General features: G+C 48.6%; 11 protein-coding genes across 11 annotated transcripts; 7 read left to right on the top strand and 4 right to left on the bottom strand.

Moving 5' to 3' along the window:
- Positions 1 to 243: 243 nt before the first annotated feature.
- On the top strand, positions 244 to 1,287 carry N7466_000695 (uncharacterized protein; the record flags this gene model as incomplete). The annotated part of the gene is made up of 1 exon (XM_057160093.1): positions 244 to 1,287. One exon carries the CDS (start codon positions 244 to 246, stop codon positions 1,285 to 1,287), a length of 1,044 nt encoding a protein of 347 aa, XP_057026341.1.
- Positions 1,288 to 1,712: 425 nt separating this feature from the next.
- Positions 1,713 to 3,800, bottom strand: N7466_000694 (WD40 repeat domain-containing protein; the record flags this gene model as incomplete). The annotated part of the gene is made up of 3 exons (XM_057160092.1): positions 1,713 to 1,935; positions 1,999 to 3,679; positions 3,761 to 3,800. 3 exons carry the CDS (start codon positions 3,798 to 3,800, stop codon positions 1,713 to 1,715), a joined length of 1,944 nt encoding a protein of 647 aa, XP_057026340.1.
- Positions 3,801 to 5,684: 1,884 nt separating this feature from the next.
- On the top strand, positions 5,685 to 8,484 carry N7466_000693 (uncharacterized protein; the record flags this gene model as incomplete). Its single annotated transcript, XM_057160091.1, has 3 exons — positions 5,685 to 5,948; positions 6,007 to 6,365; positions 6,420 to 8,484. The coding sequence occupies 3 exons, from the start codon at positions 5,685 to 5,687 to the stop codon at positions 8,482 to 8,484; spliced, it is 2,688 nt and encodes an 895-aa protein (XP_057026339.1).
- Positions 8,485 to 8,556: 72 nt separating this feature from the next.
- On the top strand, positions 8,557 to 9,346 carry N7466_000692 (uncharacterized protein; the record flags this gene model as incomplete). The annotated part of the gene is made up of 2 exons (XM_057160090.1): positions 8,557 to 8,589; positions 8,711 to 9,346. The coding sequence occupies 2 exons, from the start codon at positions 8,557 to 8,559 to the stop codon at positions 9,344 to 9,346; spliced, it is 669 nt and encodes a 222-aa protein (XP_057026338.1).
- Positions 9,347 to 9,779: 433 nt separating this feature from the next.
- On the bottom strand, positions 9,780 to 12,466 carry N7466_000691 (C2H2-type zinc finger protein; the record flags this gene model as incomplete). Its single annotated transcript, XM_057160089.1, has 5 exons — positions 9,780 to 10,000; positions 10,058 to 11,479; positions 11,534 to 11,812; positions 11,873 to 12,286; positions 12,352 to 12,466. The coding sequence occupies 5 exons, from the start codon at positions 12,464 to 12,466 to the stop codon at positions 9,780 to 9,782; spliced, it is 2,451 nt and encodes an 816-aa protein (XP_057026337.1).
- A 289-nt stretch (positions 12,467 to 12,755) lies between these two features.
- Positions 12,756 to 13,697, top strand: N7466_000690 (SDR family NAD(P)-dependent oxidoreductase; the record flags this gene model as incomplete). The annotated part of the gene is made up of 3 exons (XM_057160088.1): positions 12,756 to 12,813; positions 12,892 to 13,347; positions 13,402 to 13,697. 3 exons carry the CDS (start codon positions 12,756 to 12,758, stop codon positions 13,695 to 13,697), a joined length of 810 nt encoding a protein of 269 aa, XP_057026336.1.
- A 252-nt stretch (positions 13,698 to 13,949) lies between these two features.
- On the bottom strand, positions 13,950 to 15,696 carry N7466_000689 (putative amidase; the record flags this gene model as incomplete). The annotated part of the gene is made up of 3 exons (XM_057160087.1): positions 13,950 to 14,896; positions 14,952 to 15,571; positions 15,668 to 15,696. The coding sequence occupies 3 exons, from the start codon at positions 15,694 to 15,696 to the stop codon at positions 13,950 to 13,952; spliced, it is 1,596 nt and encodes a 531-aa protein (XP_057026335.1).
- Positions 15,697 to 16,180: 484 nt separating this feature from the next.
- On the top strand, positions 16,181 to 17,289 carry N7466_000688 (polysaccharide deacetylase family protein; the record flags this gene model as incomplete). The annotated part of the gene is made up of 4 exons (XM_057160086.1): positions 16,181 to 16,286; positions 16,348 to 16,624; positions 16,686 to 17,090; positions 17,151 to 17,289. The coding sequence occupies 4 exons, from the start codon at positions 16,181 to 16,183 to the stop codon at positions 17,287 to 17,289; spliced, it is 927 nt and encodes a 308-aa protein (XP_057026334.1).
- Positions 17,290 to 17,952: 663 nt separating this feature from the next.
- N7466_000687 (putative neutral amino acid permease) lies at positions 17,953 to 19,477 on the top strand (the record flags this gene model as incomplete). The annotated part of the gene is made up of 3 exons (XM_057160085.1): positions 17,953 to 18,127; positions 18,197 to 18,626; positions 18,682 to 19,477. 3 exons carry the CDS (start codon positions 17,953 to 17,955, stop codon positions 19,475 to 19,477), a joined length of 1,401 nt encoding a protein of 466 aa, XP_057026333.1.
- A 442-nt stretch (positions 19,478 to 19,919) lies between these two features.
- On the top strand, positions 19,920 to 20,582 carry N7466_000686 (uncharacterized protein; the record flags this gene model as incomplete). The annotated part of the gene is made up of 1 exon (XM_057160084.1): positions 19,920 to 20,582. The coding sequence occupies one exon, from the start codon at positions 19,920 to 19,922 to the stop codon at positions 20,580 to 20,582; it is 663 nt and encodes a 220-aa protein (XP_057026332.1).
- Positions 20,583 to 22,400: 1,818 nt separating this feature from the next.
- Positions 22,401 to 27,558, bottom strand: N7466_000685 (uncharacterized protein; the record flags this gene model as incomplete). The annotated part of the gene is made up of 2 exons (XM_057160083.1): positions 22,401 to 27,393; positions 27,494 to 27,558. The coding sequence occupies 2 exons, from the start codon at positions 27,556 to 27,558 to the stop codon at positions 22,401 to 22,403; spliced, it is 5,058 nt and encodes a 1,685-aa protein (XP_057026331.1).
- Positions 27,559 to 27,898: the final 340 nt, after the last annotated feature.

Raw genomic sequence — 27,898 nt, 5'->3', positions numbered from 1 at the left:
GGAAGAAGGTGAAAAGCGGCAGAAAGTGACGGGCGGCCAAGAGCTTATCGATAGTCGCGCGGCCAACCCCACTCTGTAAACAACTGATGTCATGAAACACGGGGGCTAACACCGTGGAGCCTTGGAAGGACCACAAAAAACCAAGGGTCTCAAGGCCCAGACATGCGTGCATGGAAGATTCACATCCTGGCCGATTTCTCATAATCACATTCTTCCCATGTCTAGCCTCAATTAGCCTCAATCATGGTCCTCCTTACTTCATCAACAGTCTCTGCCATTGTGTCCTTTGGCGTAGTCTGCATCTTCTCATTGATGTTGTTTATTGCTGGATATGTGGTACAACAACAGTCGGTGAAGAACATCAAGCATGCTCTGCGCCCACCCCCTGGTTCCCCAGGCGGATTGGGATCACGAGGATCCACATTCCAGAGTTCCGCTCAGAAACGCGGGTTATCAGATTCAGATCTAGGTTTAGGAGATCACCGTCCGAGCTCAGGGGGAAACTACGCATACCTACAGTTGCTCTCCAGCCCAGAAGCCTCTGACATCTGCTCTGCCATCTCATTTTTTAAGCAACTTTCAAACAATGGCAGTGTCATTCAGGATCGACTGTTCATGTATCCTGAAGAATGGGACCGAATGTCCGCGACACAACTTGGAAAGCCTGCTCTAACTGCCCTTTCCATCTTGCGCGCCGCAAGCATCAAATATGGTATCTGGCTCCTGCCAATTGATATGACCGTGGCTTCGTCACAAGGCTATTCGACGACCGACACCAAGCTGCTGCGACTGGGCCAGGTTCAGTTTATGCAATATGACAGCGTGTTATATCTCCCGGCCCGTGGTATGATCCTGGATACCGAAAAACTAGACGATATCCTTTTATCGCAGGAACTGCCACTTGTTTACGACAAAACACGTCCTGATTCTTACGACAATATTGCGTGGACACCTTCAACTCTTCGTCCTGATCGCGATGCCGACTTGCCACCCGTTTACCTGATCACGGTAAATAATATTGGGAGTGGAAATGTGCAAGCTCGTACGCATGTGCCAAACCCTAGCCTTCCTGAGTTTCAAGCTCTTGTTCGTGGGTCGCAGAAGATCATTTCCCAAGATGAGGATCAAGATGAACTCATTGAACCGCCAGCCTATGTGTATTTTGAAAACGACCGTCGAGGGCATATCAAGCTTGAGAAAAGTCCGTATTATCAGAAATGGCGAGCAGAACTGGTTGATGTTTGTGATGGTTTGGAATTTGATGATGATTTGTACCGTGATGAGTAATGTTTGTTTCTCACTTTTTTTTTCGGGACTATACCCCTTTACGGCCTCGGGAGCTGAATCCTGGATCTGGCGTTGGAGTTCAAATGTTTGGAATGTCATTGATGCATATCGTTTGCTAAGAATAAATTCTTTGTTTCCACATACAATGTGATGGGTTTATGACACATAGCAACCTTGGAGATAATGACAGTAGTAGTAATATTGATGACTTTATACCCACGCAGGCAAATAGGCATGCTCTTCAAGATTTGAAGCTTGTTTGTTTGCAATGTCATTTTGCTACCTAGTAGGTACTAGGCGCTTCCAAGGTTGTCTGGTGCTGGTAGCTGAAGCCAGACGGAGACCATATTTCCATATCCCTGGGTCATTGTGTTTAGTTCGAAGGTTGACGCTATCAGTTGGGAATAAACAAATCAGATCCTCCGTCATTGAGGGACTCCAATCTCATAGCCGAGTAGTACTTCTGTGGAATTTCCTTCCCACCCACGGTTACCACTGGTCGAAATCATAAATCGGCAGGCATTGTCGTGATATAATTGGGAGATAGTACCGGTACGGTGGCCTGGAATAATCAAAAATGGAGTCGTTGAGTGACGAGATGACTGGTCATGTTGCAAATCGTATAGGCGGAGAATGTCATGCGAGGCACTGTGATGAATCAATTGTGTTAGTTGGGAGAAGTCTATGCATTCAAAAATGAATAAAGCTTACCAGACAAGATGTCGACCATTTGGCATCGCCTTGAGAGCTGTCACCGGGCCGCTTCCTTGAGGGAACTTGAACGTTCGCTCAACTTCGCGAAGACCCTTGTGCAAGCTGTACTCTTCCACGGTGCCATTTCGCCGCCCTGCATAGATATAGTTTCCATCCGGAGACCAACACGCATTCATACACCATGGAGGAACGTTACGGGGAGTGATCCGAGCAACTGGGTCGGGTTGACGCCTATCCCACACCCGGATTGTCCCATCCATGGATGCAGCTAGGAATGTACTATCTGTACCAGATCCCTGTGGCTCCGATGACATTGGCTGTGTAGAGTCTTGTCCCGGAAATGACTCAAGCTCTTCTGCCCTTGGAAGGCCATTGGTAAGTGGATGTGTCTCTGTGCCTGTCATATCAGTGTCGACGTGCCCATTGGTAAGTTGTGGGCCATTTCCAGTTGCATCTGTCTCAGCAGGAGCATCATCTGGCTGATTGTTGACTTCGGGTTGTGGGATTTCGTCTTCAATCTCGCCAGGGGCATCTGCATCGGCTAGGCCATTGACCATGGCCTTGCCAAACTCGTCATCTTCGTCCACTCCAAACACGCCACCGGATGGCTCCCCACCATCTGCACCTCCACCATCCCCATCGCCGAATAATGAATCCGCTCCACCGAACAGAGAGTCTGCTGGTGATCCCGCCTGCGGGTTTTCAGCGGTGCCTGAATCTCCAGCATTTTCAGCATCGCCATTGGAGTTGAATGTGTCGGTGTCTCTAGCATGATAATTTGACGAATATGTGCCATTAGTCAAGTAAGGCTCAGAGGTATCTTGTGGAACAGCAAGACTAGACTCCGGTCGGATTTGCACGCTTGATATTTGTCCTGCACTTCCACCGAACGCGCGACGAGCGGATCCCGTGTTCAAATCCCAGTCGAACACTCGCTTATCCCAACTCCCCGACAATAAAGATTTTTCATCTGAAGTCAAGCTCAAGCAGGAAACAGCCGAGGTGTGTTGTCGTAATTGCACAATCTCTCGGCCTTCGTCATGACGCAGGGTTTGCAGCCGAATAGCACCGGACTCCAACCCAGAGAGGAGCCACATGCCTTCACTTTGGCATGCGAGGGAGTACACCGGTGATAAGCTATTTCCATCCATATTCTCCCAGTATGTCATCAGCACGCCGGCTTTCACAACACTATCCACGAACGGATGTCTTTGCGCCACCGTCAACATGAGCTTGCTGTTGATCGAGTCCACCCAGTTGAACTTGCGCGTGTATCCATCCGATCCTCCCGTGAAAACCCAGCGCATATCAGCCGTCGCAGTGATCGCATTGATGGAGGTGCTATGAGGTGCGGCGGTGGTAGGTGCGATATCGTAGGTTTCGGCCGTTAAGCATTCAGAGCGCACGCTGGGGTGGTATATGGAGAAGTCGGTCGTGCCGCTATCCCCGTTTCCCGAAGCCATAATCCTTGGATCTTGATTTTGCTGTGAAGGGATTCCCGCACCCTCTGATGCCTGGCTTGCATTTGATGGACTATCTGGGTCTTGATCGCCGTCCGCATCACCATCGGGCTCGTTGTCATTGTCATTGTCGCCGTCCCCGTCGCCATCTACGTCATCAACATCGCGCATGTTATCGTCAATCTCGTTTTCGTTGTCGCTGCTTCCATCTTGAGAACCTAGAATTTAAAACGAGCAAGTAATCAGCTATGCGCCTTCTCTGTGGGGATACGAGGGCGGAACAAGCAGAAGCCACCTACCCCCCAAATCGCGATCTTCGTCTTCATCAATAGACGGCATAGCTTCGGAAGGCGCGTGGATAGCGTAAAGTATGAGCTAAAGCTCCTCGGGCCTTTTGCCAATCCCTCAACAGCCAGATATTGTGCTCACCGGTCGATCGAGGAGAAGTCCCTTTCGGCGCGAACTTTGTTGGGTCCGCCGCAGGCTAAGCGCAACCTACGCGATTCAACATGAACTGCACGGATTGGCGATATGGCGTTTGACTGCCGCTGGCTTGGGTGTAATTAATTGACTGGTCACGAGGCGGTAGGGACGTGTAAAGCGCTTGGAATCGGACGATCGAGATCCCGCTGGGGTCGCATTTCTGCACGGACCAATAATGTGTTTCCGCTTCAGTGCCATTATGCCATGCATGTGTATACACTCAAAACAAGAAGGATAGACAAAACCATGAGAAATTTACTCTCAAGATTCAGATCCACTCGATGGGAGATTAAATCCCTTGAACAGATAAAGCGAAATTTTCAAGGTTGTACCTCAAGATGAACACCTCGTTTATAGCCCAGGTGGTCAGTGGTTACCTAATCAGGACTACAGTTACTTAATTAGTAACTAACTACTAGTAACTAACTACTAGTACTCTAATAACTAACTACACCCAACCTTAGAAGACATTCACACCTCTTGAAGCTTTGGCTCAGATAGATGTAGACATATTAAGCAAAATAACTAGTGGTTATAGCACAAAGATTCAAAACCTAACATTGAATCTAAACTTTCAAGGTTGGAGCTCCCGAAGTCTCCATGTGGGGGGCGCTGACGCCCCGCGCTGACGCCGCAAATTTCGACCCCACGCCGAATCTTTAACTGGAGACAAGCTCCTGGGAAAGTGTGACCAGATCCCCAACGCAGGTTCCTTTGCCCTGATTACATAGTAGGAAGCCACCCCTAACTAGATAATTTGCTCGATTCAGCTTTCTCTTAATTGCTCAATCTTTCTACATACATACTCCCCTTTGGTTCAATCTCTTCTCAATTGTTGATTTCTTTATAAACCAGTGAATATTAGATTTCTGCACTTAAATTATCAGTATTACAGGTACTGTGATGCGGCAAAGGGAATCAAAAGGATGACATTGGTCCAAATGTAACGAGACAAATACAGACAAAGGGGAAAGGCAGAAAGGGAGAAAAAAAAAAGAGAGGGAACAACCTTGAATACCCGGTGGTTATGCATAGAACTCTGAAAATTTTCAATTGAATTCTTCAAATGAATTCAATTGAGAATGCAATTATCGGTACTGTCATGCGATGACAGGTACCCAGTACTAGCAGGTACAGAAACCACTACCAAAAATTCCTAATTGGGCTGAACTAATTCACTTCGACTGTCTTCACTTCCCTGCAACTTTAAGATTGGAATAACCTCGAGGCGAATTTAGTTATCTAGACCCACGTGTTGACGTCAGGAACTTCACTTCATTTCAATCTATTTCCTTGCTTGACGCTTGATATCCCGATACCTGCATGTCCCAACAAGCATTGTCCCAGTAAGTATATATTACTACCCATAGAAATCACCACGGGCAGAACTACCAGGTCTGAACTGAGCTGACATTTTTCGAGGCCACAGAGACTCCTTTGTTTAGATCTTTGATCTTTGAATTGATTTCTTCCAAGGTTCAATTAAATCTCCTTCGATCTTCATCTTTCCTGCAACCTCCATCTCCTTCGCTACATACCATCTATCCCTGATCCTCGCGAGCAAGCCTCCTTTAGTCTCCAGCCGCCTCCAGCCGCCTCTAGCCACCCGAGCCCTAAGTTGCCAGCTCCTGAACAATCGCCAACTCCTCGATAGAGGTATGAGACGGGCGACACAAATACAAAATGTCTTTCTCCATGGAAACCTCAGAGGCAAGCAATAAGTTCCTCCCCTTATCCAACATGGCAGCGCCAAATAACGATCACTGGACCCAAAAGGCCGAGGTGCCTTCCGGAGATGAAATCATGGGCCTTGATAACACCCAAGACGAGATTGTTTTGCCATCCAATCGACCTTTGGGTCCCTGGACATCTGTTGTTGAATACCTGGGCACACACTATCAGCTATTCCGAGAAGAAGCCATCGCGCCGCTTCGAGATGCTGTGGCATACTTACGTGAAAGTCCGGGCATGAAGGATTCCAAGACTGTGTCCATTTACGACAAGGTATGTTTGACAACCAAGCTATCTTCTTTGTGCAAGTTGACTGACTAGTAAAAATTAGGGCCACCTTGTCCGCGTGACCGCAGCCACCCGCGGACTTGCATTTCGCATCCGCTTTTCTACCGAACGCGCCGGAAAAAAAATCATCTGGCCGCATTCATCCCGTCTGGTACCTGGATCTCTTGTTGCTTTGTCTCCTGCAAACGACATGTTTTCTACCAAATGCATGGTAGCAACTGTGGCATCGCGAGCCTTGGAGAATGTCACCAAGTACCCGCCTGAGATTGATATCTACTTCGCTTGTCCTGATGATATTGACATCGATTCTCAACAAGAGTGGGTCATGGTAGAAGCAAAGGAGGGCTATTTTGAAGCTTCCCGGTATACCTTGACTGCTCTCCAGAAGATGGTCAAAGAGAAGTAAGTACCCTTTATTTAATTCTCACTTTTTATGTCGCAACTAACATTTGGCAGGTTCCCTCTAAGCCAGTTTATCTGTGGCTTGGATACAAACGTTGCTGTTGCAGAAAATGCCAAGATGAAACAATTCATGAATTTCCAACATCTGACTGGCGTTGCCGCCAAAGAAAAAGATGTGCACAGCATCCTTGACCTGCCAGATACTCCCATGGGGAGTCTGAATATTCTCCAGTGGCAAGCTATGAAGGAAATTCTGACGAAGAAAATTACTCTCATCCAAGGCCCCCCAGGTACCGGCAAAACTCATGTATCCGTTGCTGCGTTGCAGGTTTTACTGCAAAGTATGGTGAAAGGAGACCCACCGATCATAATTGCTGCTCACACAAACCATGCAGTTGACCAGCTTCTCAAGCTGGTGTCCACCTCTGAGCCAAACTATATTCGCCTGGGTGGACGGACTACTGACTTGCAGATTGTCGAAAAGACGTTGTACAACATCAAGAGATCCCGTCCGCTCCCAAGGTTTAATTACTCTTTCAGAGACTTAAAGAAAGAGACATATAACCTGGCCTCCTTGATTCTGGCTGTCTTCAAACCATTGCAACCAGAGATAAACGGGAATATCATCAGTGCTTCGACTTTTCTCGACTATGGCGTGTTGACCACAGAACAGGTTGAATCCTTGAAGTTCGAGGTGGATCTATTGATGGGCTGGAATGATCATAAAGAGAGTGAGCCTCTGGCCTGTTGGATCGATGAACACGCCCCGAAAACCTTAGTGGACTACGGTGAAGAATGCACGAGTTTTCTAGAGGATGACATGGACAGAATGGATGAAGCAAAGCAGGGGTATGATGCTGAAGACCGAGATACACTCAGTGGCAAATCTGCCGCATTTGATGCAATGTTCAGTCAGAGGGACAACGATTCTGTCACGGAAGACACCATTCGCGCCCATCTACAGGGTCCAGACTTGTGCCAGATCCCATCGAAGCTACGAGGACCTACCTACAAATATCTTCGAGGGAAGCTGATACAAATCTTGAACGAGAATGTCCGGGACCTTGCAAAGCGATATAATGAAGCCTGCAAGTCGTTCGCGGTTGCGAGATTGGAGGGGGACTGCGAGATTCTTCGTAGCGCCAAGCTGATTGCTATGACTACAACCGGTCTCAGCAAGTATCGGGATCTTGTGGCTAGCCTCAAGCCCCGTATTGTCATGATCGAAGAAGCCGCTGAGGTTCTCGAAGGTCCCGTCACAGCGGCATGCATGGAATCTGTCGAGCAGCTGATTCTCGTGGGAGACCATAAACAGCTAAGGGGGCACTGTGCTTTGCCCGATTTGACTGGGCCTCCCTTCCATTTGGATCTGTCAATGTTCGAGAGACTGATCGGAAACAACATGCCATACATCATGTTGCGAGAGCAGCGTCGTATGGTTCCGGAAATCCGAGAACTCCTTCACCCAATCTACGGTGAACTTCATGATCATCGAAGCGTCCGAGAATACCCCCCCATCCCTGGCATGGGAAATACGCGCACATTCTTCTTCACTCATCGCTGGCCTGAGCAAGGTGATAGTTTTTCCTCCAAGCTCAATGAAATGGAAGGGGCCATGGTAGTCGAGCTTTGCGTCTGGCTTATCCTGAACGGGACCCCCGGCAACAAGATCACGATCTTGACATTTTACAATGGACAAAGGACAACAATCTTCAAGTTGATGCGAAGACACAAACATAGCTTGCTACTCAAGAGTACAAATATTGTGACTGTTGACTCGTACCAGGGAGAAGAGAATGAGATCATCTTGGCGTCCCTTGTTCGGAGCAATTCGAATCAATCAATCGGATTTCTTGGGGTGGACAATCGAGTCTGTGTGGCATTGTCCCGCGCAAAGCGAGGGTTTTTCCTCTTCGGAAATGCGGAGGTTCTTGCTTCTAGCAGTCCACTCTGGAAGCAAGTTCTCAGCATCATGATGGCCGATCTCAACAACTTGCGTGTTGGGCGAACTTTCCCATTGACCTGCAAGTCACATGGTCGTCCAATTTACATTAGTGGTAAGAAGCTCCTCGACAATGAACATTCAATTGATGATCTGAAAATGGCTAACGATGATTGATCAATAATCAGCTCTGGGTGACTGGAAAAATACTGCCGATGGCTGTCAGCGGTGTTGTGGAGGGAAATTGAAATGTGGCCATCTGTGCCAGATACTTTGCCACGCGTAAGTTGCCAGATCAAACCTGGAACCTAACAGTAATACTGATCTCTTTAAATCTAGTTATAGCCATCAATCGGTCATTTGTAATGAGCAATGCAGTTATGTCTTCCCGTGTTGCAAGCAGGCATGCAAGCAAGCATGCAAAGAATCCCATGATCACCAATGCAACTGCAGCAGTCAACCAAGACCAGCACCAGCGAAGAAAAGCGAGCTCAAGGAAGACGAGGCAAGCAGAATTCAAAGGTTGGTTGAGGATCTTGAGAAGGCCGCTATCGCTGGCGAGTTTTCTCGCCGTCCACCGCCGCGGCATGGGCCAGGTAACAAAAGAAATATCCCTGCGAAACAAGGACTCGGGGGGCCTCAATACCCGCGACGCAATGGTGGCCGAAAGAATTTCTTCCGCGAGCAGACACTGCCCTCACCAAGCAACAATGCCCAAATCGCTGATAATCGGCAAAAGTGGCAGGAATTCGCGAACGGTGGTGCAAAGGTGATGGATGACCATATGAATACTCTGGCTCGTGCAACGGATCCGAATTCAGAAGCTGTCAAGCATGCAGTTTCCAGTCTCGAGAAGTCTCTCCTTCCTAGGAATTATTGGCCGCTGAAGGAGAGTCTGGAGCTCGAGAAGCAAGGGGTGCTGGAGGGCCTCCCGAAGACTGAGGAGCAACTGAAGCCTCAGCAGCCCAGTGAAAGCCAGCAATCCGAGACTCCGACGAAGCCCGAGGTCCCCCAAGGCAATTTGATCGACTTGGATTAAGCAATGCGGGAAAGACCTCGGGAATTCGTGGCTGGTGGCATGGGGGCAGCACTGAGGAAGGATACATCGGGTTAGGTTTTATTAGGATGTATCTTTAAATGTATGTAATAGCTGTCATTAGCCGTTCGGTTGAATATCCATGGAACTGGATGTCAAATTCAAGAACATGGAAGGGTTCCAAGATTAACCGAGACTTCACCTGGGCCAAGACTTTCCAAAAAATACGCAATAAACTTCCAGATGCCTTCCTGGATGGCTATCAGATTATCCCAAGCACTTGAGTTATCTTCAAATGTTTGGAAGAACTTCTTCTTTTGGCAAATCTTTTTGGGACACGATCGCACTCAAAGTATACATTCGAAGTAAGGGTATTTGTTAAAATATAAGGTATCCTAGTTTCCTGCTCAGGTGGTAGATATTCGTATGGAAACAATCAAATCATGGCCATATACCTTTCCAAGCTCTGACCAAGAGTGTTTATGAAGGGCCACTGTGCGTTGCGCTTGAATAGTCTTGCCCAGAGTCTAAGAACTGCCATTCCCAAAGATGCCGGCTCCAAATTAGGCGGGGCATCAGATTCGTCGTCCAGGTCTATGGAAGAAAAAGCTTCTTCCACGATACATTGCGTCCACCGAAGGATTCGACTTTCATTTTCTGTACAACTGTTAATACTTTGAAAGAATCTTCACTCAGATGATCGAATGAACATACCACTAAGTGCCTGGTCGGGGGCAGCTTCAGCAAGTGTGAAAAGCCATTTACTTAACAAGACAGCACATTCCAAACTAGCAAGCGAGTGGCGTACACTCCAAAAAAATGCTTGACTGCGAGCGATATGATCGATTCCCAGACGAACAGGAATACTGAGAGCGTGTGCTGCGTATATTAATGCCGGGATGAGCCGGTAGCTTCTTTCGGGTTTGGGAGATCGGTAGAGGGCAGAGGCTATTAGCAATGGATCTCGTGTTTCAAGGCGACGGTATGGACCCAAATTTAAAGATAGTCTGACATAAGCAAGTCCTAAAAGTGCACTGGATGTGAATGGAATAGGTCCATTTGCATTATGTGGGTCCAGGCTTGACTCGGGGGCTTGTTGCCAAACAGATGTCCATGAACGAAGAGCCCGCTCGATCTTGTTCAGCTCTTCCGTCGGAAGAGCAGTAGAATGGTTCCCATTGGGCAAAGACAGCTCGCTTACGATATGGATGCGCTGAAGCAGACCGTGAAGAAGCATGTAATTCCCTAGGGGCGAAGGAATAGGATCAAGCGGTACTGCTGATCGTGACTTCTGAAGCAGCAGTGTCAAGGCATCTTGGAAGAAAAGTTGTTGAGGCCCTCGCTCTCTCTGAGCAGCCTCCCATTCGGTAGCGTTTGCTGCTGTCCATTCCTTTGTAGAACAGGGCAGGCGCATATGAATTTCGCTACTCCGAAGTGACGGGTATGCGTTATATGCGATGCTGTGGATGTGGATGAAGCAGAATGAGATAAGCTTGGTGCGTCGAACCGACTCTTGGTCGGCCCATTCATACCAGTCTGTGGATGAAGCGTGTGGATCAGACTGTGGTTCTGTCAAACTTGCTTCGCGAAGAAGCTGGACGAGCTGGGCTTGAAGCTGTAGTGCTTCTTGTACTAGCCCCGCTCGTTCCCAGGTGGCATAGCCCATGAGAACAAGGAGACAGCGGATAACTTCCATCTGCCTTGAGGCAGTGGATGGCAATATGCTCCGGGCTTGACTCTCTCTTGAATCCGAGTATGGGGGACCACCTAATGGCTCTGTATAACCCTGCGCAGCAATTCGGGACTCTCTTGACATGCGTTCATACAAGACCGCTTTAGAAACATGGAAGATTTTCTCGGCGGTTCGGTGCTCAAATCGGTATTGGGCTCCAATCGTCATCATCGCCAGAATTAACTCTGGAGAGCACTCATTGAATCTAAAGGTCGGAATGTGTATAAAGGGAATATGGGGCTGAAATCCTTCAAAGTATGAGGTAAGATACCGGGTCAGAGTATGGCGGGATGGGAGGGTGAAATCAGGGATGACATTGCGAAAATCTTCGAGGGAAGCAGCAAGCCGAAATCGTTGGTCCTCGCCGACATTGAATCCGGAGGACTTGGTGGCATGCGGTGGTTCTGAATATTGTTAGTCTGGAATAGTTACCCCAAAAAAGTGAATGGAAATCACACCTGTGTCCGAAAGTGATGTTAAGCTCTGATCGCCCCTGGGCACCGATGGAAGCCATGACCGGAAAGGAGAATCACCACGCGACTCTTCTCGGTGGGTTCCGCGGGATCTTGGTTGTTCTTGGGGTATTTGGGTAGGCCTTTGCACATCTTCAAGACCAATATCTTGTATTTGGGCGGCCTGGCCCTCAGCAGGAAGCCATTCGGCCGGAAGGCCAATAGAATCTAAAAAATGTGTAAATTCTTGGAAATGATTGAGATCTTCCGGCAAGTAAGGTAGTGCTGGCAAAAAGATCGATCAGAAATGAGATTTGTAAAACCGGTGCGTGGCATGAGTCTTACTGGGGGCCTGGTAATCACCAGGAATAAGCAATTGTGCCGCTTGGAGCATGGCCGGGTCATGCATGCCCGGATGGTTTTCGGGGGCCGGATGAGCATTCGGATGGCCAGGCATCATACCGCCTGCCTGGCTTTGTGATAGATATGATACATGATCATGCTGAGGTGCAGACCACTGATGCACGGGGGAGGGCCCAGGAATTGACCCTACTGGACGGGTGGATGCATCATATTGCTGCGGAATGACTGCAGATGTGGCACTATTGGACCCTTGGAGATCCGGCTTTGCAATTGGCGCCGGCTGTGAATCGGGCGATGTAAGGGTATCCTGGTGTGTAATTCGATTATGGCGCTTCAAAAGATCGCGTCTAGTAAAAGCAGACCCACAGAAGCAAATGAACGGCTTTTCTTTGGTGTCTACAGCTTGCGGTCAGTCTCGCCACGAGGTACTACCGTACTAGACTCCAACGGGGGCCGCTTACGGGTTCTGACATGACGCTCCAAATGTTCTGTGCGGCGAAAGCCTCGGCCGCAATGATTACAGATCCGTGCTTTTGCTCGGCCTTTAATCTGGGGTGACGGTGATGGGGATGGCATTTTGTCGGAGTACTTGGAGACAGGAGCGAAAGTGGGCTCGGATTCGACGGAGACGAGTTTCGGGGGGAAATGGGGAAATCGGTGCATTTCCTGTGATTTCTCCAAGCGGTGACTCCAATTTGCCCCCACTTCTCTTATCCTGCTTATCTTATCTTATCACCGCATACATCAGGTCCACGCTGGTCTAAGTTCTCCGCAGTCATCAACACAAACCTCAAGCCCGACTGTTGATTAGTAGCTATAGATCTCAATTCAAGTGAGATCTCAGCATTCAAGAGTTTTGTTGAAAATGTCACTGAAAACTCTTTTCCCAGGCGTGGCCGTCATCACCGGGGCCGGGGGAACTGGTATGTACCAAATCCAGCGGTGAACAAAGTGCTCATCAAATATACATGTCTCCTCGGCGTGCTAAAAAAAATTGACAGGAATTGGAGCAGCGGTAGCTAAAGCTTTTGCTGCAGCAGGCTGTGAAAAAATTGCAATCACAGACCTTAATGAAAGCACCCTAGAGAAGACCAGAGATAGTATCGTCAAAGCTCACCCCAAGGTCCAATTGCTTGCCCACCCAGGAAATGTGGCGGACGATAAATTTGCCGAGTCATTTATTTCCAAAGTCACAAGCAAACTTGGCCGTGTTGACTATGCTGTAAACTGTGCTGGTGTGCTTGGTTTACCGATGCGATCAAGTGAAACTAGCATCGCGGAGTTCGACCGTGTCAACAACATCAATTATCGCGGATGTTGGCTGTCATCCCGTGCACAGCTCAAACAAATGCTTGAACAGGATCCGCTGCCAAGCCATGACCCTACTCGTCCTGCACAACGCGGAGCCGTGGTTAACATCGCGAGCCAGTTGGGGATTGTCAGTCGTCCAAATGCGCGTAAGTACTTAGTTTTGTTGCCTAGATTTGGTTTCTGATCTCTGTGTTATTCAGCGGCATATTGTGCATCGAAATCAGCAATCATTGGAATGACACGCGCGGATGCGATTGATTACTCGAAGGATGGGATTCGAGTAAACTGTGTTTGCCCAGGCGTCATTGAAACCCCCTTGATTATGGAGAATGCCCAAGTGCGGGAGGCGATTACTCCGGCGGCACGGATTGCTCCAATGCAACGAATGGGGAAGCCGGCTGAAGTAGCAGATGCAGCTATTTTTCTTTGTTCAACCCAAGCTTCATTCGTCCAGGGACATGCCATGGTTGTTGACGGAGGCTATATTACGGTATAGGCTCATAACAGGCGCACTGAGTACGGGTCTAACATTTAATTCAATAACATTGACTGTCATTATACTCATGTGCTGCAGATAACCTCAACTGCTGACCTGTTTTCAATAAAAATCCAATCACGAATTATGCCCACCTTATGTAGGTGCCTATTATGTAGGATCTAAATATGGTATAGAAGCTCTTTCAAATACACCCCTAGAGCTTGAGCATAAACTCGCATGCTAGGCTCACAGTTCAATATTTACTTATGCCTAGTTTCTATCAGTAGTAAACTGCATCTTTTTCCAGTTAAAATGAGTCTCCCAAACATGTCCAGCTCTCAGCACCTTTTCCTCCTGCCACAACCCACCAACAATCTGCATACCAACAGGTAGCATGATATGGTCATCGTCTTTGGCTGATACAAATCCAATCGGGATTGACAATGCTGGGTGTCCCGTCACATTGAAGATGGCAGTATTGATTGTCAACCCCATACTTGGTTTAAGCGAATCCACTGGTTGGCCTCGCTTGCCATGCTTGGGAGCCACAACTGGCGTTGTAGGCATCACAATCACATCGTAATTTGCAAACAATGCCTCGTATTTATCGCTCAGCTGGCGCCCGATATTTGCGGTCTTTCCATAGAGGTCCGGGAACTGAGACATGAGATAAAGGCCATTGATAATAACGTTCTTAGTGGATGGGAATGCCCGCTGAAATCCCTCATCAGTCCAAGGTAGTCGTGTTCGCTCCATTTCGGTCATAGACAGACCGCGCCGCCCTGTATTTTGACCTAATAGAGTCTGCGCACCGGCTACTCGCTGTTGAATTGTCCAGATTGCGGGTCCGTGCAAATGATCTGGAAGGGAAATCTCTTCGACGGTTGCGCCTAAATCTTGAAATTTCTTTGCGGCGGTCAACACAGAATGTCGAACACTAGATGAAACAGCATCATGCTCGAATCCTTCTTTGAGAATTCCAACACGCAAACCATCTAGTCTCTCTGTATCCTTAATAGAGGTTGCAAAGCTAGTTGAGCCCGGCTTTAAGCTACCCATTGATCTGTCATCGATGCCATCATATCCACTGATGGCATCCAGACATTTTGCAACTTCCATGGTTGTGCGGGCCAACGGACCTACATGGTCATTCATGGCATCTCCACTTGCAACTCCAGTGTAGGGAACACGTCCAAATGTTGGCTTCAAGCCGACACCTATTTAGTGTTAGATTCAGTGATCAAGATGGATCTAGGAGAAGCGTAGTCTTACATCCACAAAATGAAGCCGGAACTCGAATACTTCCACCCTGATCACCTCCAATAGTAATATCAACTAGCTCTGCGGCGACTAGAGCGGCACCTCCCGATGTACTTCCTCCAGCGGAGTAGCCTGTCGCGTGGGGATTCTCCACAGTCCCCTGCGCACTCGTGTATGATGAAGTAGAATGGCACATATTTTCGCATGTAGACGTCCCATGGATATCTGCCCCAGCCTCTAGAAGTCTTGTGACAACTGTTGCATCGGTTTTGGGCGTCCATGACGGGATGATATCACTGCCAAGTAACTGGGGTACTCCAGCTACTGCGATCACATCTTTGAGACTGACTGATTTTCCACTCAGTACGCCCCCTTCCTTTCCTCGAATGAGAAACCGGTGCGCCCAGGCTTGCCCGAGCACCTGCTCTTCTTCACATGGTCGGTGGACATTCTCCCGCGGATATTTGAGCTGATCAGGAATTGGCTGATAGTCTGGAAGAGCAGCGATACCTTCTGCACAATCATGGACCGCTGCTAGCAATGTTTGGAAGTCCTTCGATTCTGAAGGGTCAATAGTAAGGCCTAGAGGCTCTATAAGTGCCTCGGCGTCTCCAGCCTTAACAGGATTGTTTCTGAAGGCAAAGCAATTAGTTTGGGGTATTATAAATCAAAGATAAACAACATTGAAACGTGACAGTAGTGATGTTATCTCCCTCGTAAATACTTACTCTGATATACTGGTGAAAAGGACCGACATGGCGAATATTAGATACTTGGAATAGCAAAGTACAAGACCTTCGAGTTCCTGAAGATTTTATGATAGAATTACTAGGATTTTCTTTTCGATCGTCGGCAACCCCCGACAATACCTTCTTTCTCCAATCTCTCCTTACCTAATTTACAAGGGTGAGCGAGCGTTTTGCCGAATGCCAAATCTACTCCAAATCTACTCCAAATAGACCCTGAGTAAGACCCACACGTGCTATCGACCTCCAAGAGACAATGATATGATTTGAACATAGTCAGAGATGTACTAATATCACTAACAAATTCGAATTAGTTGTTGATTGTGATAACGAAATGGGATTTTTGCGATATGGCGATCGGCTGGCCATACGCGTTGGAATGACCCCGACAACTCCAAGAGGGGCATTTGTTGTGTTCCCCGCAGATCGATACAAGATAGAAGCTCTGAGTCTCAACACCCGCACCCTTTACTTACTTGTAATTCAAAACACACAATGGGTCCCAAACGAGTTCTCATCACCTATGGAGTCGACGTTGATGCTGTCGCTGGATGGCTCGGCTCATATGGCGGCGAAGATTCGACCAACGACATTAGTCGGGGTAAGTCTACTGCTCTCGAGGTCGACTCTCAGAAAAAAATAATCTGACCAAATAATTTTAGGGGTCTGGGCCGGCACCATTGGAACTAGACGTCTACTGAAACTCTTCAACAAGTACGACATCAAGACAACATGGTTCATCCCCGGCCACTCGTTGGAGACCTTTCCCGAGGAAATGGCAGCAGTCCGAGATGCAGGACACGAGATCGGACTACACGGGTACTCACATGAGAACCCAACAGACATGAGCATTGAGCAGCAACGCGATGTGCTTGATAAAACATATCGTATGCTCACTGAGTTTGCGGGGAAGCCCCCACGAGGAAGCGTGGCACCATGGTACGTATGGAATTTACAATTTTTACCTCACAAACTGCCTTTCTAATTCATGAAAACTCAGGTGGGAAACCAGTAAAGAGGGTGCACAGCTGCTTCTTGACTATGGCATTGAGTATGACCACAGTATGAGTCACGAAGATTGCCAGGCATATTATCTACGAACGGGCGATACTTGGACCAATATCGACTATAAGAAAAAGGCCGAGACATGGATGAAGCCGCTCGAGCACGGTCCCCAGACTGGGCTCGTAGAAATTCCTTCGAATTGGTACATCGACGACCTACCACCGATGATGTTCATCAAGTCCGCGCCGAACAGTCACGGCTTTGTCAACCCGCGAGATGTCGAAGATATCTGGCGCGATCATTTCGACTATTTCTATCGCGAGTATGATGAGTTCATCTTCCCGATCACAATTCACCCGGATGTCTCCGGTCGGCCACATGTGCTTTTGATGCATGAGAGGTAGGTAACTTGGGACAAGCTTCTACATGTATTGATACTATGCATACTAACAAGCAATAGGCTCATTGAACATTTCAAGAAGCACGACGGTGTAGAGTTTGTCACAATGGAGCAGGTATGTGATGAGTTTAAGCAGAAGAATGCTCCCCCTCCAGGAGCTTTGATGCCGGCTCCAGCGGGAGAAATGTTGAAAAAGTGATGGCCATGGCTATGTCATCGTTCCTATCTCTCATGGAATCAATATCTAAATCTTATATCTCGTATGGTTTTCTATCTGCCAGTGCCTGCAGGGTAAGGTTCCGTTACCCCAACTACTAGTAGTATGTTCTCCAAATGACCAGTCTTCTCCCTTAGTCTTAGCGTCCTCTTCGGTTGCATCCCTGCTATACATTCTACTTGTCATTTCTTAGTGCATTCTTATCTTCGTGCCCTTGGCCATATCTTAATTGCATATCAGAATCATTTACCCCGACGCTTGACCATTTCCGGACTTTCAGCCGGAACCGACTCCAAAAAAAAATATTCCCCAACGGCAGACACCAGGTCTTCAACGGTTCAACCTGAATTGATATGCTTGTTATCAGATAGCTTGAATTCGTGGGGAAGCTGTGGAGCCAATCCACTTCATCGAGTCCCGTTATCGTCATTGTAAAAGCTGCAGAGTATCAGAGGCCCCATAAACTCTATTGCAAGCTGTTGAAACACAAAGTGATCCTGCAATGCATGGGCCAACCTTGGGCTCGAGATAAGTCTCTGCCTCGTGCGCCGCTTTTTGCCTATAAATTTCCCTCGAGAGATTTTCCCGACAGTCGAGCTCTGGAGATTTAGTTATTGGACAACTTCTTGCCTCTTGCGTTTCGCCATGACAACTTCGCCGGATGACATTAAAGATGCCTCTGGCTTCGCAGATGACTCGTCTATCCCGGATACGCAGAAAGCGGAGATGGAGGACCAGTATGAGGTTTTCAAAAGAGGCGATGGCCAGGTCGACTTTCGTACTGTGAGCTGGATTCGAGCCGGTGTGATATTTTTGAAGAGTGAGCTATGCCAGGTCATTTTTACAGCATCGGGTCTAAAATGCTAATACGCGTGATTTTTCTTTATAGTCATCTTTGCCACTGGCGTTCTATCTATTCCATCGTTAATGTACGAACTGGGAGCTTTACCAGGTGCCCTTAATGTTCTTGGCTGGACTCTTCTCAACACATACTGCGCTATCTTGCAGGGCAACTTTCGCAATGCCCATCCAGGCTGTCACTCCATTGCCGACATGGCACAAGTCGTGGGCGGTCCTTTGCTGAAGGAAGTGGTCGGGGTTTTGTTTACAGTGAGCTATGTGATTGTCGCTGCGTCTGGTATTATTGGTGTCTCGACTGCGCTTAACGCCCTCTCGTTGCATGCCATCTGTACAGTCTGGTATTCCTTCATTGCCACTGTTGTCATTGCAGCGTGTGCAAGCGTACGCAAATTTTCCCACATTGGCTGGCTCACCTGGGCTGGCTTTGCTAGCGTTTACATTGCTGTCTTTATAGTGGTGTAAGTTACACTCTTCTCCCTCTCTAGAATCCCTGCTCACAAATTGGATTTATAGGGTCGGCGTTACCACGATAGATCGCCCGGCTGCTGCACCCCAAACAGGCACCTTCGACCTGGGATACAGAGTCATTGGTGATCCTAGTTTCACGGTCGGCATCACGGCTGCGGCCACTATCTTTGTGTCCAGTGCTGCGACCTCCGCATTTCTTCCCGTGATCTCGGAAATGCGCAGGCCGAAGGACTACCCTAAAGCTGTCTACCTCAGCATGAGCCTGGTGACCGTGTCGTACCTCACCTTTAGTCTCGTCATGTATGCCTGGTGTGGTAAATGGATCGCATCGCCCTCTCTAGGCAGCGCAGGTCCCACAGTTAAACGCGTTGCATATGGGATTGCTCTGCCTGGCCTCGTCATTAGCGGGTGTTTGTACGTGCATGTCGCGGCGAAATATTTGTTTGTTCGGATCCTGCGCACTTCGCGTCATCTGCAGGCTAACACATTCGTACATTGGGGCACTTGGCTGGGTTGCACGATCGGCATGGCTGCCATTTCCTTTATCCTTGCATGTGCCATCCCTATTTTCAATTACGTGCTTGCTCTGGTCGGCTCGCTGTGCTTTGCGCCGCTGGCAATTAGCCTCCCTGGCTGGCTATGGCTATATGGCCACTCGGAATACCGGAGTGGCCCAATCTTGCATAAGATCATGTATGTCTTTCATGTTTTTTTGATCATTTTAGGTGCATTCATGGCGATTGGGGGTACTTACGGGGTCATTGTCCAAATCAACGAGGCGTATAGTGATGGACAGATCTCGGCGGCCTTTTCATGTGCTGACAACAGCGGTTCAACGTGAGAGAAGTATCAAAGCCAAACCTTGGAAAATAAAAAGATTTCCCATACCCAATATGCAATATGCAATATTCAATATTCGGTCAACTGGTACATAAAAGAATAAAAAAGATCCACATAGTTTAGTGTAAAAGTGGAACATTTAATGCATCAAGTTAACTCCGACCCGCTTTGTCAAACTCCCGCCGCATCCGAAACCGAACCCGAATCACTCGCGTTTATCGGTTTTTCTTTTTCTTTTCCCCTCTTGTCCTCTTCCAAGCTTGATTACTTCCAGTCTTCAAGATCACAGAATGCTTCAGTCTTCATAAATTGACCTCTATACCCTGCTTCGTCACCCTCGACTCTCCCATCTTCTAGTGATGTGATCCACCCTTCATCTTATCTGCCGTTATCAGAGAGCCATTGCTCCGTTTCAACTGTATACACCAAGCTCTCGGATCAAAATGCTCGCCTTCCTACCTCTATTGCTGGCTCTCAGTAGCCTTGCCACAACAGCAGTCATTCCTTCCTCCTCAATACCCCCAATCCGAGATTCCCCCGTACCGCAATCAACTTGGGAGTCCGCTGACTCGCCTCGAGTATCTGCCCAATCAGCGAACCAGAACGCGGAACCTGCCAATGTCGTCAAAGGAACCCCTTATTATTTTCCCGAAATGATGCCCGACCAAGATGAAATTGCCGACCGATTAAATGCCTTGCACGAAGCAGGCTCCCCGAGCAAGCAGATATCCAAAAATGAAGGCGAAACATCAATGCACCAAGACCAGGCACACGACCTGCCCCAGCAGTCAATCGGTACACCGGATGCTACAACGATCGACACTTCTCGTGCACGGATGCTTCTTCTTCCTGATTCGGAGTCAAGTGCCGAGTTGGCCGAGTCTCTTGAACGCTCGTATTCTGATCGTACTCGTTTGGATCGTACTCGGCAGGGGATTCAGAATGGCCCATTTGTTGGCCAGGCACTTCGAATCGATTGGGTGATTACCGAGGCCCCAATTATCATTACGACACCTCCAATCATACCCTCCATGGTGTTCCTGTTTTTCATAGCGGCCGTGCTGTGCATTGCAACTGTCGTCCGCGGTGTACGTCGCCGGCACTGAGGAATGCCAGGTGGAAAGACGCGGTCGCGTTTCTTTACCACTTTTTTCCCTTATCACTTTTGCCCTGCGGCAGTTGAGATCATTGGGGCTTCGCGATCGGCGATAACAGAAATCTGCTAATCCCTTCCCGAAACCGATTTGCCCCTTCCAGCGGCACCATCTGCATAAGTTTCCCCGCAGGAAACACACCGCTGCCCTACGACCTGGTATTTCGCCCACCTTGCTTCATGGCCGGTCGCTTCCCAGCCCCCTCTTGGCACCAAAATAGGGTTTACCTATCTCGACATGGGAAAGCTACAGAGTACTAGGGAATTCATCTCATAATCCTGATGATGAGGTGCCAGCTGCTTGCCTCTAGCCCAAAGGGGATTTCTTCCGTTTATCGGTTGTAACCCTGTCTATGTCCCATGACCAAGCAGTAGAAAGCACATGATCCACAGTGGATGTCAGCTCCAACATCTGATACATTTGACATAATTGTTATGTTATTCGGGCACGGCCTCTTTTCTAAAAATCCATGTCTACCTGAGGACAGGACACCTATAGGCTAAAGTCACAGACGCAACACAGGGCGTGTTTTTTGTTTAGCGAGACCCTCATCAAGCATCCATTGATTGAGTTTACAAGCCTTGGCGCGCATCCGCAGTACAATGAACATCTGCATGGAACCTGAGCAGGGCTTGGAGAAAGTTTGGGGCCTCGATACTTATGTATAATTGGTATACAATATTACCTAAGGCACGCATTGCTTTGAATATTGAATACATACTGGTACTAAGGCTCAGAAGTAAACGTTTGAACATTGAATATCAAAATTTACCTAGATGCCTAAATACATCAAAAAAACCAAGAAAAAAAAAATAACTTTGGACACCTCAAGTGCTGATATATCCGACCTTCCCAAACATTCAAATGTTTTCAATGCACTTTGAAGGTACGGCAACATCGATCGCCAATCCAGGCGAGAAGATGCCAAAAACATTCACTGGGCACACTAACATTGAAAGTACCCAACCATAGCACTACTATGTATGCAGGTACTAGTTTAGAAACATTGAACCTTGCAATGTTGCAACACCCTGGGAAATGTTGCAGTCGACTACCGTCCACAAGGTACTACACACATGAGTGACCGGCCCACTAGTGCCTTGTGTACATTGATCAATTGATAGTAAGGCCCAGGTGAGCTCCAGGGCTCCGGCGATGTCTAACATTTGAACCTTGGAATCTGAATTTTGACTCTGTGTAGGCGGAAAGATTTATCAATTGAGCCGTCGATATCGCTTAACATTGAATATAATCAATCCAGGAATGGTAGAATCAATTGATACTATTGCAATATTATGTAAAGACCTCATAGCCCTTGGCGTTGACTGAACATTGAATCTTAGGACCTTCGTGGTCGGTTCTAAGCATGTTGTAGACCAATCAATTGATCACGTAGATGGAGAAGTCGTTCTCAATAATCTATTTGACTTCCATGTTCAAATATTGAATTGAGCAAAATCTCACGAGATTGGAATCCCTCCGGGCTTTGGATATAAATCGACTTGAAAAATATTGATTGGCAGTAATAATGATGCCTTGGGATGCCATGATGTGGTTCAAGGATAGGCCAACTAAGGATAACGATAAACAACACATGAGACTCCCATAATCACGGAAGGAAATTTACAGAGAACTCTTTTTTGCAATGTCTTCCTAACAGAGAGGGAAGAGAGAGAAGGAAGGGACCATGGACAAAACGGCAAGAAGTGTGTAAGGAGAAAAAAAGAATATGTACGCGAGTTATAGGAGAAAGAAGAAGAGGAAAAATGTCTAGGAGTCATCGACCAGGCGTTTTTGAACCCAGGCACGCTTCGCTCCATCGAGAAGCACGTCCATGTTTCCACTGTTTTCACACATGCCGCGGAACGAACCGTTCTCGGCGTTGATCAAGGTCCAGGGGTGGTCGTACTCAATCACTTTACCGTGATCAAGGACCAAGACCTTGTCGTAATCGATAATGGTCTGCAGGCGATGGGCAATGGTGATGATTGTGCTGTCGTGGAGTTCACGGAGAGTTTCCTGGATCTTGGCGTCGGTGGCATAATCGATGGATGCAGTGGCTTCGTCCATCATGAGAACGCGTGGCTTCTTGAGAAGAGCACGCGCCAGACACAGAAGCTGACGCTGACCCTGGGACAAGTTTGATCCGGACTCTGACACCAAGCTTTCCAAATTGTGGAAGATGTTCTTGTTGTCGGCAATTGTCACAGCGCTGCCATTGACATCGCCGTCGACATCACCACTGGCAGCACTATCGGCACCTCCGTTCACATCAAAATTGACAACGCCATTGGCTTCGGCAACATTAAAAGTACTTCCGGTTAAGGGAGTTGCGGTTCCTGATGGAGAGCCGATGAGATGCACACGGCGGAGCGCCGTAAAAATCTCCTCATCGGTGAACAGTCCGAAGGGATCAAGGTTGCTGCGGATGGTGCCTGTGAACAAAGTGGGATCTTGAGGGACAATCGTAATGGCCTCTCGGAGATCCCTCAGACCAATTGCACCAATATCAACGCCGTCAATGAGAATCCGGCCCTTCTCTGCCTCCAATCCACGGAAGAGAGCAAGGGCGAGTGAACTTTTACCAGCACCTGTGCGGCCAACGATGCCGACCTTTTCGCCTGCTTTAACAGAGAAGGAGACCTCCTTCAAGACCGCATCCAAGTCAGGGCGGTAGCGAGTGCTGTAGCCTGAGAATTCCACAGCACCTTCAATCGGCCATCCCTTGGCGGGACGATTTTCAGGAACAATTGGAGCAGCCTCTTGGTCAACCTCCAGATATTCACGAACTCGCTCAACAGAGTTCATATTTTGCTGAACCTCAGAATAAAGACGGACAAGCCAAAGAACGTTCTCGGTGAAGGTAACAGCATAGGTTAGGGAAAGACCAGCAGCACCGGCATCGATATTTCCGACATTGATCAGGACAAATGTGGCCGCGAAGAACGACACCAAAGCACCAGTCCAGTCTACTCGAAGGGCAAGCCAGCGGTTAGCAGCCCAGAGGTAGATGTGCGGCCGGTTGTAGGCGTTGATGCGGCGGTGGTTATCAATAATGAAACGAGGGCCATCGCCATAGGCACGAATGGTGACGATGCCGTTCAATGTCTCGCCAAATTGTTGGTACAATGGGCTTCTCTGCACAGACTCCAGTCGCTTGAGGTCACGGGAGGAGTTTAAGTAGATGGCACCTAAAGCAGTGTACACCAAAGTGATGAAGATACCGGCAATCAAGAATCCAGGAGTGATGATGGAGATAAGGATAACAATCATGATGACGGAAGCCAGACTATGCAGCATACCTATTGCCACAGGGGCAACTTCCTGGTCAACTGATTCAATATCCTTAGAAAATCGATTCATAAGCTGACCAAGTGGTGTCGAATCGAAAAAGCGGAACTTAGCGTGCATGACGGTCTTGAGGAGACGGTCGTGGATCTTCCAGGATGCATGAAGAGAGCCCCAGAAAAGCACAGCTTCGCGAGTCAGCGAGATTGCGATGTAACCAACACCCAACAGAGCATACACTCCGAGGTAGAACATCACATTGACTTCGCCATCCGGAGTGGTGGGGCCCATGCGAGATGACAGCTGTGGAGGTCCCCATGTGCTCATCTTAGAGACACTGCCGACATTGAAGGTTGGGGGCTTAAGATGAGCAACAGCAGCGTAGGTGCCAGAATCATCTTTAGGTCCAACGCTGGACGATTGGTAGGCATTGGCCCACTGTCGGATCCAGAGATTTGTGGAAACTGAGCCAACCTGCTGCAGACAGAATACAGCAACCGCCATAACCCAATAGTACCACTGGCCCATGGAGCCAAGATACATAGTAACTGTGGACCACTTGACACTGCCAACAGACTTGGATTCTTTCAACCCCGGCTTTTCGTCCTTTTGAACCTTGTTCGCCGTACCGTTAGCAGATGTCCCATTTGCAGCAGCAGTGGTTTCATCTTCGAGTCCTGCATCCGATGGCACGCGAGATAAACCACGAGAGCTAGCACGCGAGCCAGGTCGAGACTTGAAAAACTCATCACCCAGTGCGCCTGTTGAAGCAACGTCATCAGGTCGGCCTTGGGCGCTGATCTTTCCATTATCAAGAACAACCACATGATCAGCCTGGGGAACAGTAAGAGAAACGTTGTGAGTGACTAAGATGCAGGTACGGTTCAGCATCAGGGGACCTGTCAGGGCCTGACGGAAGATGTGCTTAGCAGTGTGAGAATCGACGGCGGAGAGACAGTCATCCAGCAGCAAGTGGCGAGCGCTGCTGTAAATAGCACGAGCGAGAGAGATTCTCTGTTTCTGGCCACCAGACAAACTGATTCCCTTCTCGCCGACTAGGGTTTGATCACCGGCATCAAGAATGGCAATATCCCGTTCCAAAGCACACGCCTTCAGGACAGCACGGTAGCGCTTCTCATCGTACGGAGAGGCAAAGACGATGTTCTCCTTGACGGTATCGTTCACCAGCCATGCCTCCTGAGCGCAGTACGCGATGCTGTCAATCAGGCCAGTTTCAGGGTCAACTGGAAGGTCGGCACGATTTGCCATACCGCCAGGCAAATGAACACGACCCTTGATGAGTCTCATCTCACCAAGCAAAGCCATGAGTAGAGATGTTTTGCCAGAACCTGTGGGTCCGGCGATGATGCTAAGCCGTCCAAGCGGGAAATCCACATCGAGATCAATAAGACGGAAGGCGTCAGCGCCAGTTTCGGAAGATGAAGATGATTGTTGGGGACTAGGCTTCGAGGTTCCCCAAGTAAGGGTCGCCTTTTGCAATCCAATCTTAGATGGGCCATCCGAAAGACTATCACGCAATTGGTCGTATTTCTCGGTCTCCTCCTCGTTGAGATATTTATCCACACGATCGAGGGAGACCTTGGACTCCTGGACGTGGGCCACCATATCCGCCAATTGATCCAAGGGGACACGAAGCAGCGAGAACATAGAGAGGGCAGGGAAGGCAATTGAAGGAGTCAATTGTTTCTTCTCGACAACCGTGTATAGGAAGAAAGAGAGGAAGGTAATTAATATAGGAGTACCGTACCAAACAGTAGCAGCACACGACCACAGGATGTAGCGACGTCGCAAGGACTTCAACTCAGCTTGGCGCTTCTCATTGACAATATCCTGGAAACGTTGCTCCCAGGCAAAATACTTGATGATCCGGATATTCTGGAGAACTTCGTTGGTTGCATGGATACGAGCATCAGTCCCCTTGAGGATCTGGTTTTGGACGCGGTTAAACTGTCGGGCGATGAAGAGGTTGACCGGGAGCATCATGGCCATCAAAGCAATACCAGCAAATGAGCTGAAGCCCATGATCTTGTAAAGAAGCGTGATAGCCATGATAATTTGCACGGGAACACTGGCCCACAAGAAATGGAGGTACGCACCGACTTCACTAACCTTGAAGGAGTCAATGGCCATCAGGTTGATAATGGTGCCAACATTGGCCTGTGAAGCAGCTTCCTCCACCTTAGATTCGGGCTTAGTGCCGTTTTCAGCGTCATTCTCATCAGCAGACTTCTTCTTACGGCCGAATGAGAAGATACGGCTTTTCTTCTTCTTGTCATCCTTAGGTGCTTCCTGCTCCTCAAGCGCTTTACGGGCAACATCTGTCGAAGCTCCAGCCTTGCGGCGGAGGGCTTTAGCGTAAATCTCACCAATGATGATAGCACGGATCTTGACACCCATCTTGCGACCGATATAGAGAGCTTGGCCATCTGCGACACCTTGAACAATGGCAGAGCAGAAAAGGAGAATCGCATATAGCCAAGCGGCGTTTGGAGTCGTCGAGCGAGGGTCTTCGACATATTCAAGAATTGCTTTGAGAAGCAGACTAGGGACGAACACGAAGAGATTGGCGAAAATCGTCCAGAGACCTTGCTTCAGAATGGTACCAAAAAAGTATCGGATGAGCTTCCAAGCCAAAGAGCCCTTCATCTGACGCTTTCGAAAATCGGTGACAACCGCAGCCGCCTTTTGTTGCGGGGTTAAGTTCCATACATCCTCGAGCTCCAGGGGCTGGCGGTAACCCTTCATGATAAGAGGATCCAACCAAGCGAAGGTGGCCAAAGACAAGAGACTCGCCATCGGATGATGCGGAGGTTCTAATCCATCCTCGCGCTCCACTACAACAGGCTTGTTACCCCGGCGAGTAGTAATTGCGACCAGGAGAAGTAAAGTGCTAAGCGAGAATCCAATGCTGCTGAGAACCAAGGCGTTTTTGGATAGCGGGTGGATGACGGCGGACCGGAAAACCATAATGTTGAAGAGCCATTGCAGGCCGTATAATACTGCTGTGTGGGTCCAGAGTCGCGGGGCGGAGGAAAGATCCATAGTCGACAGCAAAAGTCGGACTAGGACTAAGAAGAGGATGTAGCCCCAAGAAACCAGGCCAGCGATTGCAGGAATAGTACCATGACGACCCCAACCACCAGTCGATAGGATCACTACATAAAGTGCGACTTGGCCGACAAGGGCGGCAATCTCCAGCGCGACGACTACAATTTCCCCACGGGGACGGTCGACCTCTAGTTTCAATTGTTCTTGTTCGGTTTGCGCTGCCAGGAACAGCATCGGGTCGGAGTCGGCTTCCAGGCCATTAGGAACCTCACCTTCGGAGGCATTGTTTGAGAGAACCTTGTAAGCAACATCTTTTTTGGAGACCACATAGCGATGGGCTAGGCGTGTGACGATAAACAGAAGTGATGCAATGCATGCAGCCAAGGGAAGGGTGACTTGCAGAGTGCTATATCAGAATTTCGACGATCAGCACTGTAACGGCTACCGGCAGTGGAACAAAAACATGAAACCAGAGAAAGTGAAACCACTGGAACATTACCACTCACTTGCGTTGGAAGCACTTGGACAGATCATCCACGGCCCATACAGGACCGGGACATTGTGGGAGCATAATAGATAGAGGGATACAATAGGCGGGAAAAAACGAGGGGGGAAGCTCCTGGGGGCAGTTGCCCAGAGTTGAACAATTCAGAGCAGTCTCGAGCTCTGCGACCGGGCAACTAAAGGAAAGGTGGAAGGCGGCAAATAGAGAGGGAATGAATGAGAAGAATAAAGCTCTACCCTCAGAGGGTTAGCAAGAATACACGACTCGATCGCCAAACGAGGTTCGCATCGCAAAATCGAGCGAAAGCGGACAGGTAAGGTCGGAGAAAAAGTCCGGCAGCCGAGGGCCGTTTGGGGGGAAAGTTGAAAACAGCTCAAGGATGCAGGGCTGATAGATTACTAGAATG

The sequence above is a fragment of the Penicillium verhagenii genome (genome assembly GCF_028828195.1).
Source record: "Penicillium verhagenii strain IBT 33310 chromosome Unknown utg000002l_segment0_segment0, whole genome shotgun sequence".
In the NCBI taxonomy this organism is placed as follows: domain Eukaryota; kingdom Fungi; phylum Ascomycota; class Eurotiomycetes; order Eurotiales; family Aspergillaceae; genus Penicillium; species Penicillium verhagenii.
The sequence above is the reverse complement of the archived record's forward strand: the minus strand, read 5'-3'. Positions and strand labels throughout refer to the sequence as shown.